This window comes from Carcharodon carcharias, chromosome 18 (genome assembly GCF_017639515.1).
Source record: "Carcharodon carcharias isolate sCarCar2 chromosome 18, sCarCar2.pri, whole genome shotgun sequence".
Lineage (NCBI taxonomy): Eukaryota > Metazoa > Chordata > Chondrichthyes > Lamniformes > Lamnidae > Carcharodon > Carcharodon carcharias.
The window spans coordinates 9,625,565-9,645,564 of NC_054484.1; the positions used below are offsets into that span (position 1 = coordinate 9,625,565).

The 20,000-nt window shown below is 48.0% G+C and overlaps 1 protein-coding gene across 9 annotated transcripts in view; it reads right to left on the bottom strand.

Annotated features, from left to right (window-relative positions):
* The window catches only part of robo2 (roundabout, axon guidance receptor, homolog 2 (Drosophila)), a 637,222-nt gene that overhangs the window by 146,387 nt on the left and 470,835 nt on the right, over nucleotides 1-20,000 (bottom strand). For all 9 annotated transcript variants that reach the window (XM_041211369.1, XM_041211368.1, XM_041211367.1 and 6 more), the window contains 2 exons: nucleotides 19,488-19,612; nucleotides 13,340-13,511 (listed from right to left, as the gene is read on the bottom strand). In XM_041211369.1, the coding sequence (XP_041067303.1) occupies nucleotides 13,340-13,511; nucleotides 19,488-19,612 (297 nt within the window). The remainder of the gene's footprint in view (nucleotides 1-13,339; nucleotides 13,512-19,487; nucleotides 19,613-20,000) is intronic.

The window sequence follows — 20,000 nt, forward strand, 5'->3', positions numbered from 1 at the left end:
GCCAGTCTGTACCATGCCGGTCTGTACCATGCCGGTCTGCACCATGCCGGTCTGCACCATGCCGGTCTGCACCATGTCGGTCTGCACCATGTCGGTCTGCACCATGTCGGTCTGCACCATGCTGGTCTGCACCATGCCGGTCTGCACCATGCCGGTCTGCACCATGCCGGTCTGCACCATGCCGGTCTGCACCATGCCGGTCTGTACCATGCCGGTCTGTACCATGCCGGTCTGCACCATGCCAGTCTGCACCATGTCAGTCTGCACCATGTCAGTCTGCACCATGTCAGTCTGTACCATGCCAGTCTGTACCATGTCAGTCTGTACCATGCCAGTCTGTACCATGTCAGTCTGCACCATGTCAGTCTGCACCATGTCAGTCTGCACCATGTCAGTCTGTACCATGCCAGTCTGTACCATGTTAGTCTGCACCATGTCAGTCTGCACCATGCCAGTCTGTACCATGTCAGTCTGCACCATGTCAGTCTGCACCATGTCAGTCTGTACCATGCCAGTCTGTACCATGTCAGTCTGTACCATGCCAGTCTGCACCATGCCGGTCTGCACCATGCCGGTCTGCACCATGCCGGTCTGCACCATGTTGGTCTGCACCATGTCGGTCTGCACCATGTCAGTCTGTACCATGTCAGTCTGTACCATGCCAGTCTGCACCATGCCGGTCTGTACCATGTCGGTCTGCACCATGTCGGTCTGCACCATGCCGGTCTGTACCATGCCAGTCTGCACCATGCCAGTCTGCACCATGTCAGTCTGTACCATGCCAGTCTGCACCATGTCAGTCTGCACCATGTCAGTCTGTACCATGTCAGTCTGTACCATGCCGGTCTGCACCATGCCGGTCTGCACCATGCCGGTCTGCACCATGCCAGTCTGTACCATGCCAGTCTGTACCATGCCAGTCTGCACCATGCCGGTCTGCACCATGCCGGTCTGCACCATGTCGGTCTGCACCATGTCGGTCTGTACCATGTCAGTCTGTACCATGCCAGTCTGCACCATGTCAGTCTGTACCATGTCAGTCTGTACCATGCCAGTCTGCACCATGTCAGTCTGCACCATGTCACTCTGTACCATGTCAGTCTGTACCATGCCAGTCTGCACCATGTCAGTCTGTACCATGTCAGTCTGTACCATGCCAGTCTGCACCATGTCAGTCTGCACCATGTCAGTCTGTACCATGTCAGTCTGTACCATGCCAGTCTGCACAATGTCAGTCTGTACCATAACAGTCTGCACCATGCCAGTCTGCACCATGTCAGTCTGTACCATGCCAGTCTGCACCATGTCAGTCTGTACCATAACAGTCTGCACCATGTCAGTCTGCACCATGTCAGTCTGTACCATGTCAGTCTGTACCATGCCAGTCTGCACCATGTCAGTCTGTACCATGCCAGTCTGTACCATGCCAACCCGCACCATGCCAGTCTGCACCATGTCAGTCTGCACCATGTCAGTCTGCACCATGTCAGTCTGCACCATGTCAGTCTGTACCATGCCAGTCTGTACCATGCCAACCCGCACCATGTCAGTCTGCACCATGCCAGTCTGTACCATGTCAGTCTGTACCATGCCAGTCTGTACCATGCCAGTCTGCACCATGTCAGTCTGCACCATGTCAGTCTGTACCATGTCAGTCTGTACCATGCCAGTCTGCACCATGTCAGTCTGTACCATGTCAGTCTGTACCATGCCAGTCTGCACCATGTCAGTCTGCACCATGTCAGTCTGTACCATGTCAGTCTGTACCATGCCAGTCTGCACAATGTCAGTCTGTACCATGCCAGTCTGCACCATGCCAGTCTGCACCATGTCAGTCTGCACCATGTCAGTCTGCACCATGTCAGTCTGTACCATGCCAGTCTGTACCATGCCAACCCGCACCATGTCAGTCTGCACCATGTCAGTCTGCACCATGTCAGTCTGTACCATGCCAGTCTGTACCATGCCGGCCTGCACCATGCCAGTCTGCACCATGCCAGTCTGTACCATGCCGGCCTGCACCATGCCGGTCTGTACCATGCCGGTCTGTACCATGCCAGTCTGTACCATGCCGGTCTGTACCATGCCGGCCTGCACCATGCCGGTCTGTACCATGCCGGCCTGCACCATGCCGGTCTGTACCATGCCGGCCTGCACCATGCCGGTCTGTACCATGCCGGCCTGCACCATGCCGGTCTGTACCATGCCGGCCTGCACCATGCCGGTCTGTACCATGCCGGCCTGCACCATGCCGGTCTGTACCATGCCGGCCTGCACCATGCCGGTCTGTACCATGCCGGCCTGCACCATGCCGGTCTGCACCATGTCGGTCTGCACCATGCCGGCCTGCACCATGCCGGCCTGCACCATGCCGGTCTGTACCATGCCGGCCTGCACCATGCCGGTCTGTACCATGCCGGCCTGCACCATGCCGGCCTGCACCATGCCGGTCTGCACCATGCCGGCCTGCACCATGTCGGTCTGCACCATGCCGGTCTGTACCATGTCAGTCTGCACCATGCCGGTCTGTACCATGTCAGTCTGCACCATGCCGGTCTGTACCATGTCAGTCTGCACCATGCCGGTCTGTACCATGCCGGTCTGTACCATGCCGGTCTGCACCATGCCGGCCTGCACCATGCCGGTCTGTACCATGCCGGCCTGCACCATGCCGGTCTGTACCATGCCGGCCTGCACCATGCCGGTCTGTACCATGCCGGCCAGCACCATGCCGGTCTGTACCATGCCGGCCTGCACCATGCCGGTCTGTACCATGCCGGCCTGCACCATGCCGGCCTGCACCATGCCGGTCTGTACCATGCCGGCCTGCACCATGCCGGTCTGTACCATGCCGGCCTGCACCATGCCGGTCGGCACAATGCCGGCCTGCACCATGTCGGTCTGCACCATGCCGGTCTGTACCATGTCCGTCTGCACCATGCCGGTCTGTACCATGCCGGTCTGTACCATGCCGGTCTGCACCATGCCGGTCTGCACCATGCCGGTCTGCACCATGTCAGTCTGCACCATGCCGGTCTGTACCATGTCAGTCTGCACCATGCCGGTCTGTACCATGCCGGTCTGCACCATGCCGGTCTGCACCATGCCGGTCTGTACCATGCCGGTCTGTACCATGTCAGTCTGCACCATGCCGGTCTGTACCATGCCGGTCTGTACCATGCTGGTCTGCACCATGCCGGTCTGCACCATGCCGGTCTGCACTATGCCGGCCTGTACCATGCCGGTCTGTACCATGCCGGTCTGTACCATGCCGGTCTGCACCATGCCGGTCTGTACCATGCCGGTCTGTACCATGCCGGTCTGCACCATGCCAGTCTGCTCCATGCCAGCCTGCACCATGCCGGCCTGTACCATGCCGGTCTGTACCATGCCAGTCTGTACCATGCCGGCCTGTACCATGCCAGTCTGTACCATGCCAGTCTGCTCCATGCCAGCCAGCCTGCTCCCGGTTGTGGTGCTGGGTGGGGCCGGCAAGCCATGAAGAGCCCAGACTCCACCTGATTCGCTTCCCCACCCACTCCATCCCCACCGCAACCCCCCCCCCCCACCCCCCCCACCACACCCCCGCACCACCCAGAGAGGTCAGCAACAAATCGTTGTCCCAGCTTGGGTCAGCTGACCTGGATGCTTTGGGTGGCGCGGGTCTGGAGTGGGGGTGGGGAGGGGGGGGTGGGGGGGTTCCGTGCGACTCAGCAGTGCATCTCCGAAGTGTCCGAGCCCTCTCGGGGTCGGGGGAGAGATCTGTTGAGGCACATACCAATCACGTTCCACCGACCCCACACCGCCCCACACCCCACCACCCCCCTTGCCTTCCCCACTGCACCCCAAAAAACCAAAATTGAAGGTTAAACACCTCCGTGCGAAGAAACCCAAAGCAGCGTTACATGTAAAGGCTTGTGCACTGGCACAAACCCGTTTGATCGTCCAGGTAATCCTGGTGTATATGATTTCCAAATACTGAAAGCCCTACTAATCAAGCAGCACTTGTAAGAGCTTAGATCAAAAAGCTAGGAGACAGCACTCCAAACAAATCCTTGGCTAAGAATGTCTTAATGACTGGGTTTACTCTGCACTTACTGCCTCCTCTGAAGCAATCCATTAGCCACAGCTAATAGGATAAAAAGGGCTTTGAGAATCAAGATTATAAACTGTGGGGGAGGAGATTAACATTCATCTGAATCTGTCAATCACCTGCAGCCCCACCCCATGCTTATTTAGAGAGATAAGAATAAGAATTTGCATTCTATGGGCGTGCGAAAAGGAAGGGATTAGCCAAAGTAAATATTGGTTCCTTTCAGGGAGAGGCAGCATCAATTATAATGGGAAATAAAGAAATGGCCAGGGCAATTGTGAAGTCTTTGAAGTGGGAGAAGGCACAGAAAAAACTTACCAGAACTCGCACGGAGCTAAGGGTCTAATCAAAATGAGGAACTTGAGGATACTATTATTAGTAAAGAAATAGGACTGGAAAAATAAATGGAACTTAAAGTTGACAAACCCTCCGGACCTGATGGCCTACATCAGAGGATATTGAGAGTTAACCGCAGCAGAAGTAGGTGCATTGATTTTGATCATTTATTTATTCATTCATGGGGTTGTGAGGTATTACTGCCCAGGCCAGCATTTATTGCCCATCCCTAATTGCCCTTGTTTAGGGGGCATTTAAGAGTCAACCGCATTGCTGTGGGTCTGGAGTCAGGTGTGGGCCAGACCAGGTAAGGACAGCAGATAAAAACAAAAAAACTGCGGATGCTGGAAATCCAAAACAAAAACAGAATTACCTGGAAAAACTCAGCAGGTCTGGCAGCATCGGCGGAGAAGAAAAGAGTTGACGTTTCGAGTCCTCATGACCCTTCGACAGAACTTGAAAGTTCTGTCGAAGGGTCATGAGGACTCGAAACGTCAACTCTTTTCTTCTCCGCCGATGCTGCCAGACCTGCTGAGTTTTTCCAAGGACAGCAGATTTCCTTCCCTAAAGGACATTATTGAACCAGATGGGTTTTTAAGACAATCGGCAATGGTTTTGTGGTCATCGTTAGGCTTTTAATTCCAGGTTTTTATTAAATTCAAATTCCACCACCAGCCATGGTGGGATTCGAACCCAGGTCCCCAGAGCATTACCCTGGTTCTCTGGATTACTAGCCCAGTGACAACACCTCCCAATCCTACAGACTTCCCTAGATTCTGGAATGGTCACCGTGGATTGGAAAGTAGCAAAAGTATACCAGCTATTCAAGAAAGGCAGGAGAGAGAAAGCCAGAAACGATGAGCCGGTTCGCTTATCATTTGTTGTGGGGAAAGAGTTAGAATCTAATTATTGTGGACATGGTGACAGGGGCACTCATAAAATAAAGACTCGCTGAAGCCTAACATTTTTCGTGACCACTAGACATCCCGCGATGCTTTACGGCCAATCAAGTGTTTTTTGGAGTGTAGTCACTGTTGTGCTGCAGGAAACACAGCAGTCACCTTGTGCACAGCAAGATCCCACTAACAGCAATGTGATAATGGCCAGATGACCTGTTTTTTTTTGTGATGGCGATTGAGAGATAAATTTTGGCCAGGACACCCGGAAAACTTCCCTTGCACTCTTTCGAAATAGTGCCGTGGGATCTTTTACATCCATCTAGGCAGGCAGGTAAGGCCTCACCTTAAAAGTAGCACTTCCAACAGTACAGTACTCCCTCAGTGCAGCACCAGAAGCTCAGCCTTCACGTGTTTGTGCTCAGGTCCTGGAGTGGAACTTGAATTCTGGAACTCCAGAACCAAGAGCGCTACCAACTAAGCCACGGTGACCAGCTGAGAAATGGTTTTATGATTAGGTAACATCTGAGTGTTTCCAGCAGCTTCTGTTCTCATTATAGTAAAAATGTCTTCTTTCAATTATACAGAGCCTCGGTGTGACCACACCTGGAGGGCTGCATACAGTTTTGGTCTCTTTACCTAAGGAAGGGTAGATATACTTTCCCTAGAGGGCGGTGCAACGCCTGACTGGTTCCTCAGGGCAGGTTATCCTTTGAGGAGGGATTGAGTAAACGAGGCCTATATTGCTTATCATTTAGAAGAATGAGAGGCAATTCAATGAAACATATAAAATTCTCAGAGGGTTGACAGGGTAGATGCCGAGAAATTGTTTCCCCTGGCTGGGGGATCTAGAACCCAGGGTCACCATCTCAGAATAAGGGGGTCGGCCATTTGAGACTGAGATGAGTAGAAATGTCTTCTCTCAGAGGGTTGCGAATCTTTGGAATTCTCTAACCCAGAAAGCTGTGGACGCTCAGCCCTTGAGTCAACAGCAAGACAGGGATCGGTAGATTTTTGGATTCTCAGAGAACCAAGGGATACGAGGATAGTGTTGGAAGGTGGAGCTGAGGTCAAGGGTCAGCCATGATCTTATTGAATGGCCGGAGCAGGTTCGAGCAGCCGAGACCCTGCTGCTCCCATTTCTTATGTTTTACGTTCTTATTTATGCCCTTTTTTTGTCTTATTGCAATGCCTTTCACAACCTCAGGCAATTCTTACAGCTAATGAGGTACTTTTGAAGTGGAGTGGCTACGAACCAATCTGTGCACAGCAAGCTCCCACAATTGGCAACATGACAAATGATTGGATAATTTGTTTTATTAGTTAGAGAGTTAGCCAGAAACACTCTGTCCCTCTACCTCTCTCCCCTCCTTTGAGATGCTCCTTAGCTTTAGGTCACCAGCCAGGTGTCAATTTTTTTGATTGGCAATCATTCCTGTGGAGCACTTTGGGACATTTTACTATGTTAAAGGCATTGCTGAAAAAAGAGGCATGTCGAAGTTTTTCATCTTGCACTCATCAGGACACTCGCAAGAAAACCAACACAAGGCGGAAAACAACTATTTATACTGCATGTGAAGAGAGTGCTGATTGGTTGGCAAGCGGCGTGTCCTGATGAGTTCAAGACGAAAAGCTTTGACATGTCTCTTTTTTCAGCAATACTCAAGTTCTGTAGCACCAAACAACTAAATGTTAAAGGTGCTATATAAATGCAAGTCGCTGTTTGTATAGATTATAGATGATCTGATTCTTATCTCCAATTTGGTTCCATAACACTGAATACCCTTTGATAACAAAAATATATTTCAGATTTGAAATTTTCTGTTGACCCCCCCACCAGCCTCAAAAGTTTTTTTGTGGGAGAGAGCTCCAGATTTCCGCTCGCCTTTGTGTGAAGGAGTGCTTCCTGACATCACCCCTGGACGGCCTGGCTCTGGTTTTAAGATTAATGCACAGGCTGCATTGTTTGATTATCGCTGCAGGTTGTACAGAACCCATCTCCCCTCACCAATGTAAAGAGTTTCATTAACATCTGGAGTCGCAAATCCCTCATGTATTCCAGCATACGCATGCTTCCACACTGAAACATCAGTTTATTTGCCCAGCCCTCTCCCATGTCCTTTCAATCCCTTAGCTTGCACGTTCGCCTGGCCTTTTAATATCTTGCCATTTGTCTTGCTGAGGAGATCATCTCACAACATTCTATTAAGCAAAACTAATTTAGTGTTACCAACCCTCCAGCATTGTCCTGAAGTCTCCAGGAATGAAAGGTTAATCTCCAGGACAACTGCAACCAATGGGAGACGGATCACAGCGCCAAAAAGAAAGATTCTTTTTTCAGCTTGTCTGAACACTTCTGTTTATTAGTTACAAAAATATTGGAGATGAGGCAAATAGGGTTTCGAGCCATTCCTGCGATCAATCCTAATCATTCCTCTCTGAATGTTTGATCCAATGCCACCTTGTCCTAAGTCCTCGCTGACCTTTAAATCGTGCCCCCAACTTTATCTCCTCTGCACCATTTACCATCTCTATAAAATGCTGTCCCAGATTCTCTGGCTCATCCCCAGTGCTCAATCTTCTGGAGTGGGAGAATTCCTTTCAATTCTTTTATAACTTGTTTACGATCTTGCCAGAAACAGCGAATGTTATGATATTGCACAGATCGGGAGGGGAATTCCCCCACCTTCTCAATCCTTGACTTTCACAATGTGTTCTCACACAATGACCAGTTTTTGCCAGATCACAAGATAGTTACAGAAGACCATTTGGCCCATCATAATTCAGCCTCCGAAATGACCCATATCACAGCCTGCAACTGTTCAATGATCCCAGGGTTACCTCCGATACCCTAACAAGTCCTGCTCCCCTCTCATCCCTGTGCCTGCTGACCTACTTTGGCGCCAACATCTTGATTTTAAGGTTCTCATCCTTGTTTTCAAATTCCTCCATGGCGTCCCCCTCACTTTCCCTGAAATCTCTTGTAGTCCTACAATCCTTCGAGATCTCTGCATTCATCTAATTCTAGCCTCTTGTACATCTGCTACTTCTTTCAACCCGCACACACATTTAGACGAATATAAAAACGTTCATGCACACACACAGACTTCTACACCTTCTTCTTAGCAGTCCCTCAGGATCAAGGATGACTTGCTTCTGCTCCGGTTCATTGGGTTCTGTGATGGCTGATAAGGGTGATCTGCAGACTCTGCCACATGCAGGGTGGATGGTGCTTGCTGGGTTGGGCAGATGAGACCATAAGACCATAAGACGTGGGAGCAGAAGTAGGCCATTCAGCCCATCGACTCTGCTCCACCATTCAATGAAATCATGGCTGATCTAATAATCCTCAACTCCACTTTCCTGCCTTTTCCCCATAACCCTCGATTCCCTTACTGATTAAAAATCTGTCTATATCTCAGTCTTGAATATATTTAACAACCCAGCCTACACATCCCTCTGTGGTAAATAATTCTACAGATTAACTTACTCCCTGAGAGAAGAAATTCCTCCTCACCTCTGTTTTAACTGGACTCTGCCTTACTCTGAGATTATGCCCTCTGGTCCTAGACTCTCCCACAAGGCAGACAACCTCTCAGCATCTACCCAGTCAAGTCCCCTAAGAATCTGCTATGTTTCAATAAAGTCGCCTCTCATTCTTCTAAACTCCAATGAGTACAGGCCCAACCTATTCAACTGCTCCTCATAAGAAAATCCCTCCATACCCAGGATCAACCTAATGAACCTTCTCTGGACTGCCTCCAATGCCAGTATATCTTTCCTCAGATAAGGAGACCAAAACTGTTCACAGTATTCTAGGTGTGGTCTAACTAGTGCCTTGTATAGTTTTAGCAAGACTTCCCTATTTTTATACTCCATTCTCTTTGAAATAAAGGCCAACATTCCATTTGCCTTCCCTATTACCGATTGAACTTGTATGCTAGCTTTTGGGATTCAAATCCCTCTGTGCTGTAGCTTTCTGCAGTCTTTCTCCATTTAAATAATATTCAGCTCCTCTATTCTTCCTGCCAAAGTGCATAACCTCACATTTTCCCACCTTATATTCCATCTGCCTTGTTTTTGCCCACTCACTTAACCTGTTTATATCCCTCTGTAAACTCTTTGTGTCATCCTCACCACTTGCCTTCCCATCTATTTTTGTGTCATCCGCAAACTTGGCGATAGTACATTCACTTCCCTCATCCAAGTCATTAATATATATTGTAAATAATTGTGGCCCCAGTACTAATCCCTGCGGTACTCCATTAGTTACAGGTTGCCATCCTGAAAATGACCCCTGTATCCCAACTCTCTGTCTTCTATTACTTAGTCAATCCTCTATCCATGCCAATATACTACCCCCGTCACCATAGGCTCATCTTATTAAGTACCCTTATGTGTGGTATCTCATCAAACGCCTTTTGGAAATCCAAATATAGTACATCTACTGGCTCCCCTTTATCTATCCTGCTTGTTACCTTCTCAAAGAATTCTAATAAATTTGTCAGGTGTGATTATCCCTTCATGAAGCCATGCTGACTCTGCTTGATTATATTACACATTTCTAAATGCTCTGCTATTACATCCTTTATAATAGATTATAACATTTTCCCAATGACAGATGTTAAGTTAACTGGCCTATAGTTACCTGCTTTTTGTCTCCCTCCCTTTTTGAATAAGGGTGTTACATTGGCAGTTTTCCAATCCTCTGGGACTTTTCCAGAATCTAAGGATTCTTGGAAGATTACTACCAGTGCATCCACTATCTCTGCAGCTACTTCCTTTAATATCCCAGGATGCAACCCATCAGGTCCAGGTGACTTATCAGCCTTTAGCCCCATTAGTTTCCCGAGTACTTTTTCTCTGGTGATAATTATTGTATTTATTTCCTCCCCCCACATCCCACCACCAACCCCCCCCTCCCCCCACCGACCCCACCATGATTATTTAGTGCTTTAGTGTTAACTGTTAGTGTCTTCTACTGTGAGGTGTTTGGATGTTTGTGCGCTCTCTCCAATGCCTTGACTTTGCCTCCATATGCTCCCGATGACGCCCCTCGATGAGTTTGGTACCTTCCAGAATGAACCTTCTCCATTTTATCTCCATCAATCACAGATCAGGCACTCCCATGAGTCGACAAGGATGTTTGATCTCTTCAGGGATGCTTTCAGGACTCACACATACATATAAAGATATAGATTACTCAGGGAGTTCGAGTTGCTGTGGCAATATACACTTTTACAGCCTGCTGTAGTCTGGAGCTATGGATGGTGATGGTAGAGGCACCAACGTTCTTTCCATCACATGGCTGACCGAGAGCCTCTTGCACCCTTACCGCCTGCTATTGGCATGTGTTGGAAGGATTTACAAGCTGATAATCAACCTTTTTGGCTGAGTTACGAATGCATCTTCCTAGGCCATCAAGTCCTGGAATTGGAGTCGAATCCAGAGCTTCTGGCTCAGGGGCAGGCATGCTACACACAACGCCTCCCAAATACACATGATCATACTGACACACAAATAGATACATGCAAACAAACAGTCACACACACACACGCACACACCCCCATGGAGCAATCCACTCACCCGGTCGGTCCCCATAGCCCTGGAAGTGCCTATCCCATTTCCCTTTGAAATAAGTGATTGCTTCCGCATCTACCAACCTCGGAGACAGTGAGTTCCAGGCAATTAACACTCACTGCATAAAAATGTTCTTCCTTTCATTCCCCTGCATCTCTTGGTTCAAACATAGACAAAATTGCTCAGCTCCAGAGGTGATGGGAGAATGATTGCTCTTGACATCAAAGCAGCATTTGATCGAGTGCGGCATCAGGGAGCCCCAGCAATAGTGGATTCAATGGGAATCAGAGAGAAAACACTCCACTGGTTGGCGTCTAACACAAAGGAAGCTGGTTGTGGTTGTTGGAGGCCAATCATTACAGCTCTAGGGCATCACTGCAGGAGTTCCTCAGGGTAGTTCCTGGGCCCAACCATCTTCAGCTGCTTCATCAATGACCTTCCCTCCATCAAAAGGTCAGAAGTGGGGGTGTTCACTGATGATGTTCAGCACCATTAATGATACTGAAGCGGTCCATGTCCAAATTCAGCGAGACCTGGACAATATGCAACCTTGGGCTGACAAGTGACAAGTAACATTCGCACCACACAAGTGCCAGGCAATGACCATCTCCAACAAGGGAGAATCTAACCATCGCCTCTTGACATTCAATGGCATTACCATCACTGAATCCCTCACTATCAACATCCTGGGGGGGTTACATTGACCAGAAATTGAACTGCACCAACCATATAAATACTGTGGCTAAAAGAGCAAGTCAGAGACTAGGAATTCTATGGCGAATAGCTCACCTCCTGACTCCCCAAAGCCTGGGGATTCCCATCTACAATGCACAAGTCAGGAGTGTGATGGAATGCACTCCACTTGTCTAGGTGAGTGCAGCTCCCACAACACTCAAAAAGCTTGACACCATCCAGGACAAAGCAGCCCACTTAATTGGCATCACATCCACAAACAGTTACTCCCTCCACTACCCACACAGGCAGCATTGTGTACGATCTACAAGATGCATTGCAGGAACTCGCCAAGGCTCCCTAGACAGCACCATCCAAACCCACGACCAGTACCATCTAGAAGGACGAGGGCAGCAGATAGACGGGAACATCACCACCTGGAAGTTCCCCTCCAAGCCACTCACAATCCTGACTTGGAAATATATCATCGTTTCTTCACTGTCGCTGGGTCAAAATCCTGGAACCCCCTCCTGAACAGCACTGTGGGTGTACCTACCCCACATGGACTGCAGCGGTTCAAGGAGGCAGCTCACCCACCACCTTCTCAAAGGTAATTAGGAATGGGCAATAAATGCTGGTCTAGCCAGTGGTGCCCACATCCCATGAATGAATAAAAAAGTATTAAATATGCTTACCTCTCGTACTTTACAATCAACTAATGGGAAAATTCCACTGGCCTATGTTCTGCCACTTCTTCAAGTTTGATATTATGGACAAATTTGGAGATTGTACTCTGTATTTCAAGATTCAAGTCATATATATCACAAAAAAAAAGGGCAGTGGTCCTAGCACTGATCCTTTGGGAACAGGGCTGTCTACTATCCTCTAGTCTAAAAACACAACCATCTACCATTTCGTCCACTGGTCAGCCTATGTTGGATCTTTGAGAGTGTGATCACCTTTCATCCTATAGCCCCTGTTTTTTGCCCATAACCCTGTAATTTCCTCATCCCCAGGACCCTGTCCAACTCCCTTTTAAAACTATTTGTTGAATCAGCTTCCGCCACCCTTTCAGGTAGAACGTTCCAGGTGCCAAAAACCTCCCCCTCTCTCCTCTAGATCTTTCACCGATGGTTTTAAATCTATTGTCCTGGATCAAAATCCTGGAACTCCCTCCCTAACAGCACGGTGGGTGTACCTACACCACATGGATTGCAGCAGTTTAAGAAGGCAGCTCACCCACCACCATCTCAAGGGGCAATTAGGGATGGGCAATAAACGCTGGCCTAGCCAGAGGTACCCACATCCCACAAAAGGATAAATAAAATCTCTGGTTGTTTACCCGCATACCCAGAGGGAGTATTTTTTTTCTCCGGCCGTTCTATCAAAACCTCTCATCGTCTTAAAAACTTCTGTCCAGTGACCCCGTAACCTTCTCCTCTCCAAGGGAACAACCCTAAACCTTTCCAACCTGTCCTCTTAACTGAAGTACCTCATCCCTGGTAAACCTCCTCTGTTCCCTTTCTAAATGCTAGTTGATGTTGTTGTCCACTCTGTTGAATGCTCTTTGTGTGAAGAGGAACTTAAAAATTAGTTCCAAAATTTGTGGCCCCTTCCCCCATTCACCACACCACCACCCCCCGCACCCTCCCACCCCCGCCCCCACCCCCCCACCCCCAACCCACCGCAACCCCACACCTCAATTTGACCCTTTGCCCGACTTTTATGTTTGAAGTTAGCCCCCTCAATGCCCCCTCCTTACCGTCTGTGACCTCCAGCTGAGCCTTGGCGAGGATACTTCCTGCCACGGTCAAGGCCTGGCAGATGTAGTAGCCAGCGTCCGACCTCTGGATGTTGGTGATGGTGAGGTCGCCGGTCGAGGAGACGGCAAATCTACTGGAAGGCTGTGGAGGCTGATTGGGAAACAGTAGGTTCTGGAAGTGAAAAACAGCAGAAAGCCCTCAGAAATTAATTTGTGACTCTTCAACACGCACTCACTGAGGGGATACTGCACGAAGAACATCAGAATATAACAGCGTAAGAAACAGGAGCAGGAGTAGGCAATTCGACCCTTTGAGCCTGCTCCATAATTCAATACGATCATGAGTGATCATCTACCTCAACTCTACCTTCCTGCACTATCCCCACATCCCTTAATACCCAAAAATCTATCAACCTCGATCTTGAATATACCCAACGGTTGAGCATCCACAACCCTTTGGGGTAGAGGATTCCAAAGATTCACAACCTACTAAGTGAAGAAATTTCTCCTCAACTCTGTCCAAAATGGCTGACCCCTTATCCTGAGGCTGTGACCTCTCACGTTCTAGATTCCCCAGCCAGGAGAAGCATTTTCTCAGCATCTACCCTGTCAAACCCCTTGAGAATTCTGCATGTTTTACTAGCACTAACACTCTTCATTCTTCTGAACTGCATTAACATTAGAGTCAAGTAATAAAATGGAATTGACAGAGTGGCTCAGTGAGATATTTCACAGCCTGAGAATTACTGAACCATTCAGGGTAGGACAGAAAAAAAAAACCGTACATTTCTACAGTGCTTTTCATGACCTCAGGATGTCCCAAAGCGCTTTACAGCCAATGTCATCGCGTGTCTTTTTAAATGAAAAAAAAACCAATCTGGCATTTACAGTGTTGGTCATGGCTCAATAGATAAGTAACACCATCATTTCTACATCAGGAGGTTGTGTGTTCAAATCCCACTCTCGGCTTGAGTGCATAATTTAGGATGATGCGGTGCAGTAGCAAGGGGGGCTGCCATCTTTTCAAGAGATGTTAGCCCGAGGTCCTGGCTGCTCTCTCAAGTGGTTGTGAAAGATAATGTGGCACTATTGGTAGAGCAGGTGAGTCCTCCCTGGTGCCCTGGCTAATATCTATCCCTCAGCAAACACAAAAATTGGTGACCTGATTGTCACTGGAGCCTGCTGTGCGTGAAATGGCTATGATTACAAAGTGCCTTTTGGCTGTAGAGCCTGTTTGGGATGACCTCAGGTTGTGAAAGGTGCCGGATCAATGCAAATTCTTCCTTTCAACGTAAAGTTCGAATCCCACTGATTCCCAGTCATCCCAGGACCCAACAGGTCTTGGGGATTTGGAGTTAATCTATCAATTCCAGGCAATGAGACTAAAAACAGTCACTGCAAGCCCTCATGCTCCACAAAATTTAACAACTGGCATTTGTATAACTTCCCCAATGCTGTAAAATATCCCAAGGTGTTACACAGGAGCGTTATCAAATAAAATTTACTCCAAACCAAGGAAGGAGATTTTGGGTAAATGTTCAGAAAGTTTTTTTTTTTAATTCGTTTATGGGATGTGGGCATCACTGGCTCAGTCAGTATTGATTGCTTGGTTAATCAGGTTGGTTTCAAGGAGTATCATAAAGGAGGAGGGAGAGCCAGAGAGGCGGAGGGGTTTAGGGAGGGAATACCACAGCATCTGGCCTAAGCCACTGAAGGCACGATCACCGATGGTGGGGCAATAAGAATCAGTGATGCAGGAGCTGTCAGAATTGGAGCATCACGGTTTTAGAGTAGTAGTGCTGCAGGGAATTACAGATATAGGGAGGGAGAGAGAGATGAAGGCAGGACCGGAAAAGCGGGGATGAGAATTTTAAAATCGATGCAATCTGGATTGCCTGAGATGTGAGGGCCAGAATTGACAGGCCTGCGCAGGGGGCTGCACATAACCCTAAACTCGAGACGAATGATATCCGATGGCCCAGGGTATCCTTCCCCATTCCTGCTACATCCTGAGATTTTCTCCCCCTTTTACAGGAGGTCACAGTAGCAAATTAACGCTTTTCAATTAGACAGTCTGCAATTTTTTCACTCCCTTAAATTATGTCACCGCTTAATTAAGAGGTGTATACTTTTATTAGCTAATGATGGATTGTCCACTCTGATAGATTCAAGGATGATGCCATTAGCCCTCATTGCAGCTAACAAATGATGCCTCTTATGGGTTCTACAAATTATGCTTAACCTTGCATTATTTGGCGGTACAGTTATCAGCTCACCCTCCATTAACTGGTCGCAATCCTACTCTGAGAACACAGTGTCCACACTCCATCTATTATCATTACATCCTTGCAATTAAAGCTGTCTAGCTGCATGAATAACTCTTGATGTTCTTAAAAGGGCAATGACGGGGCTTGAGGAATAATATGTCGAAACTTGCACACTCCTTAATAACCTACCTCACTGACCAAGCTTTTGGTTACCCATCCTCATAACTCTTTAGGTGGCTCGTGTGCCAAATTTTGTTTGATAATCACTCCTCTGAAGCATCTTGGGCTGTTTTATGATGTGAAAGGTGCTATATAAATTAAAGTTGTTGTTGTTGCTGGTGTTGGAGGCAAGATCAATGGCGTTGACTTCATTCCCCATTCATAAATTGTTCTCCCATAAGAACCAATGCTCCAGCTACCAGAATAGTGTCATCTGTGGCCCAACGGATAGCAGTCTTATTTGTGAGTCATGCGTTCAACTCCCACTCCAGGAACTTAAACACAAGATTGGCTGAGCTCCGTTTGCAAGGCTGAGGGAGTGCTTCACTGTCAGTGCTGATGTCTTTCTGATGTAATATTAAACTGAGGCCCTTTCTGGCCTCTCAGTGGATCTAAACCCCTTGTCACTATCTTGAAGATTGGGGGCCATTTTACCCCAACGTACTGAGCGATATTTATCCCAATGCCAATGTCATTAAAAAAAACAGATGATCAGGTCCTGATCACATTGCTATGTTTGGGATCCTGCTGTGTACAAATTGCCACCACTTTTCCCTGCATTCCAACAACTACCCTGCAAAAACACTTGATTGGCTGTTAAACACTCCCAGACAATCTGAGGCTGTGAAAATTCAAGTTCTTTCTGCCTTCCGTTGAATATGCTCCGATATTTCACTGTGATGTGCTCGATGGACTCGGTGGTAAATGAGATGAAAGAAATGAGGTCAAGCTTTCCCCGATGGCGTTGGGAAATACAAAACAAAAACAGAATTACCTGGAAAAACTCAGCAGGTCTGGCAGCATCGGCGGAGAAGAAAAGAGTTGACGTTTCGAGTCCTCATGACCCTTCGACAGAACAGTTCTGTCGAAGGGTCATGAGGACTCGAAACGTCAACTCTTTTCTTCTCCGCCGATGCTGCCAGACCTGCTGAGTTTTTCCAGGTAATTCTGTTTTTGTTTTGGATTTCCAGCATCCGCAGTTTTTTTGTTTTTATCTTTGGGAAATACAAAGCCAGCTGTGGTATGAAGCACAAGGTTGCAGGCCCAGGGATGTTTCCTGATCTCCTCATGGGTGGGTTGGAGGGAGGGGCAGTGCAGCAGATCAAAGGACTACAATGGGCTTTGGAGCCTCTGGACTAGAAAGGGTGAAAGATCAGCCAGAACTCCCATGCGTCTCGCCCGCTATTCAATACAAGGGTTTAGAGTTTGAATAAGGTCAGGGTTGATCTTGGTTGTGGTGATGCTTCCATGGTGGCATAGTCCACTCATGGTATACGTCCATGCATGTCATGTGGCTTCTTGGGTGTGGTATCAGAGGGTGGTTAATGTCCCAGAAATAGAAAACACTCTCAGGAGAAGAAAAAAGGATTGAGTGTTCCACTAAAATGGACTCTTTCTTCGACCATAAGCAATAATTTCATAGAAACTTATAGCACAAAGGAGAATATTCAACCCATCGTGCCTGCACTGGCTCATTGAAAGAGCTATCCAATCAGTTCAAATTCTCTGCTCTTGCCCGATAGCCCTGAATTTTTTACCTTTAAGTGTTCATACAATGCCTTTTTGAAAGCTATCATTAAATTTGCTTCCTCCGCTCTTTCAGGCAGCACATTCCAGGTCGCAACAACTCGTACAGGGAAAAAAAATTCTCATTTCTTTTTTATTTGTTCTTGGGGCCTGAGCTTCACTGGGCAAGCAAGCATTGATTACCCATCCCTAAATGCTCTTGAGAAGGTAGTGATGTGCTGCCTTCTTGAACCGCTGCAGTCCACGTGGTGTAGGAAGAGAGCACCAGGACGTTGACCCAGCGACAGTGAAGGAACGGCGATATATTTCCAAGTCACGTTGGTGAGTGGTTTTGAGGGGAACTTCCAGGTGGTGGCCTTCCCATGCATCTACTTCCCTTGTCCTTCTGGGTGGTAGAAGTCATGGGTTTGGAAGATGCTGTCAAAGGAGCCTTGGTGAATTGCTGCAGAGCATCTTGTAGATGGTACACACTGTGCTTTGGCACTGGAGGGACAGAATGTTTAAAGTGGTGGATGGGGTGCCAGTCAAGCGGGCTGCTTTGTCCTGGATGGTGTTGAGCTTCTTGAGTGTTGTGTATCCAGGCAAGTGGAAACTATTCCATCACACTCCTGACTTGTGCCTTGCAGATGGTGGAGAGGCTTTGGGGAGTCAGGGGATGAGTTACTCTCCATAGAATTTCCAGCCTCTGACCTGCTGTTGTAGCCACAGCATTTATATGGCAGGTCCAGTTCAGTTTCTGGTCAATGGTGATCCCTAGGATGATGATAATGGGGCATTCAGCAATAGTAATGCCTTTGAATGTCAAGGGACGATGGTTAGATTCTCTCTTGTTCTCCCTCTGGTCCTTTTATTGCTTTACATAAATCTGTGTCCTCTGGTTTCTGACCTACCTGCCAATGGAAACAGTTTCCCCTTATTTACGCTATCAAAATTCTTGAAGACTTACTTTTTTCAAAGCAGAAACAAACAAAAAATCTCTTCACATTTCAGTTGCAGAAAAATAATCTTCGGGCATCTTCTGTTTACCTCATGTTCAGATCTGACAGGCTGATTAAAATATGAACAGATAAAGGGTTTATAGAACACTGGAGCCTGCTCGAGAAACATAGCGGCAGCTGAATCTGTCCTGAGGAACTTGACTTTGGATAGGCTGGGGGCGTTGAGGGTTCTCCAGCACTTTAACCTTGATGATTTGGCCCATCATTTCTTTTACTAGACGGCCCCAGAGTGCTTCACAGATAATTAAGTACTTTTGAAATGTAGTCATTGTTGTAATGCTGGAAATGAGGCAGCTAATTTGCATTAAGCAAGCTCCCACAAACAGCAATGTGATGTAAGACTACATAATCCGATTTTAGTCATGTCGGCTGAGTGAGAGGTATTGGCACAGGACACGAGGTAGGACTTCCCTGCTCTTTGAAACACTGGCTGTGGAATCTTGTACATTCACCCAAAAAGACAGAATCAGTTCAATGCCTGATTTGAAAGACAGCACTTTCGACTATGCAGCACTCCCTCAGTATTGACACCGGTTCTAATATCCCTTCAAGTGATTCGGTGTCAAAGGTTGCCTGATAATGCTCCTTTTAAAGTGCCTTAGGACATTTTCCATAAGAATATAAAATATAGGCGCAGGAGTAGATCATATGCCCATGGAGCCAGCTCTGCTATTCAGTGAGATCATGGCTCATTTTCTACCTCAGCTCCACCTTCCTGCCTATCCCCATATCCTGGGTGTCTAACAATTATCAACCACTGTCTGGAATGTACTCAAAAACTGAGCATTCACAGCTCTCTGGAATACCGAATTTTGATTCGCAGACTTGTGATTGTAGATGTTTCTCCACATCTCCATCGTAAACGGCCAACCCCTTCTTCTGAGATAACAATCTTTGATTTGCGACTCCTCAGCCAAGGGAAACAATCTTTAAGCATCGAGCGAATTGAGCTCTGGAAGAATTTCGCACATTTTAACATCGCCTCTCGTTATTCTAAACTCCGGAGAGCATAGTCTTATTCCGCTCGTCGTCTCGTTGTGGGGCAACTTTCTCCCAGAAACCAATCTGATTACATAACGGACACTATTTAAACGCAAGGTGGTCGTCGATGGATCAAAGAGTTGGAGGACCACTCACCTGGCTTCCCTCTTTCTGCCAGAAGACCGCTGGCTGAGGATTTCCCTTTGTCTCACAAGGGAAGGTGGTGCTGCGTCCCTGAGCCACGATCTGGTCCCTTGGCCTCACGACAAATTGAGGGGCAGCTGGTGGGGAGGGGGTGATAGGGGGTGGGGATGGGGGGGGGGCAACCAGATGACATGTCAGAGAGCACGGAAGGTCAAAGCTTTCCACAACAGACAAGCAGAAAGGATAACAGGAACAGGAAGATTCCATTCCCCTTTAACATGAGGCAGTTTATATAGTCAACCCAATGGCCGCTGCTTTCTCTCCTTCCTCAACAGTGAATCATTTTTGTGCGGTGTTATGCCCTCTTCCAATTCTACCCCCGCCTCCACCGCAACCCCCCCACCCCCACCCCCCCCAACCCCACCCCCCCACCCACCACCACCACCATCTATCCTTGCTCAAGTGGCTGTTCCTCATGTGTGAGCCAGCTCATTGGGTTGGCCAGTGAAATCGGGTTCCCGTCTT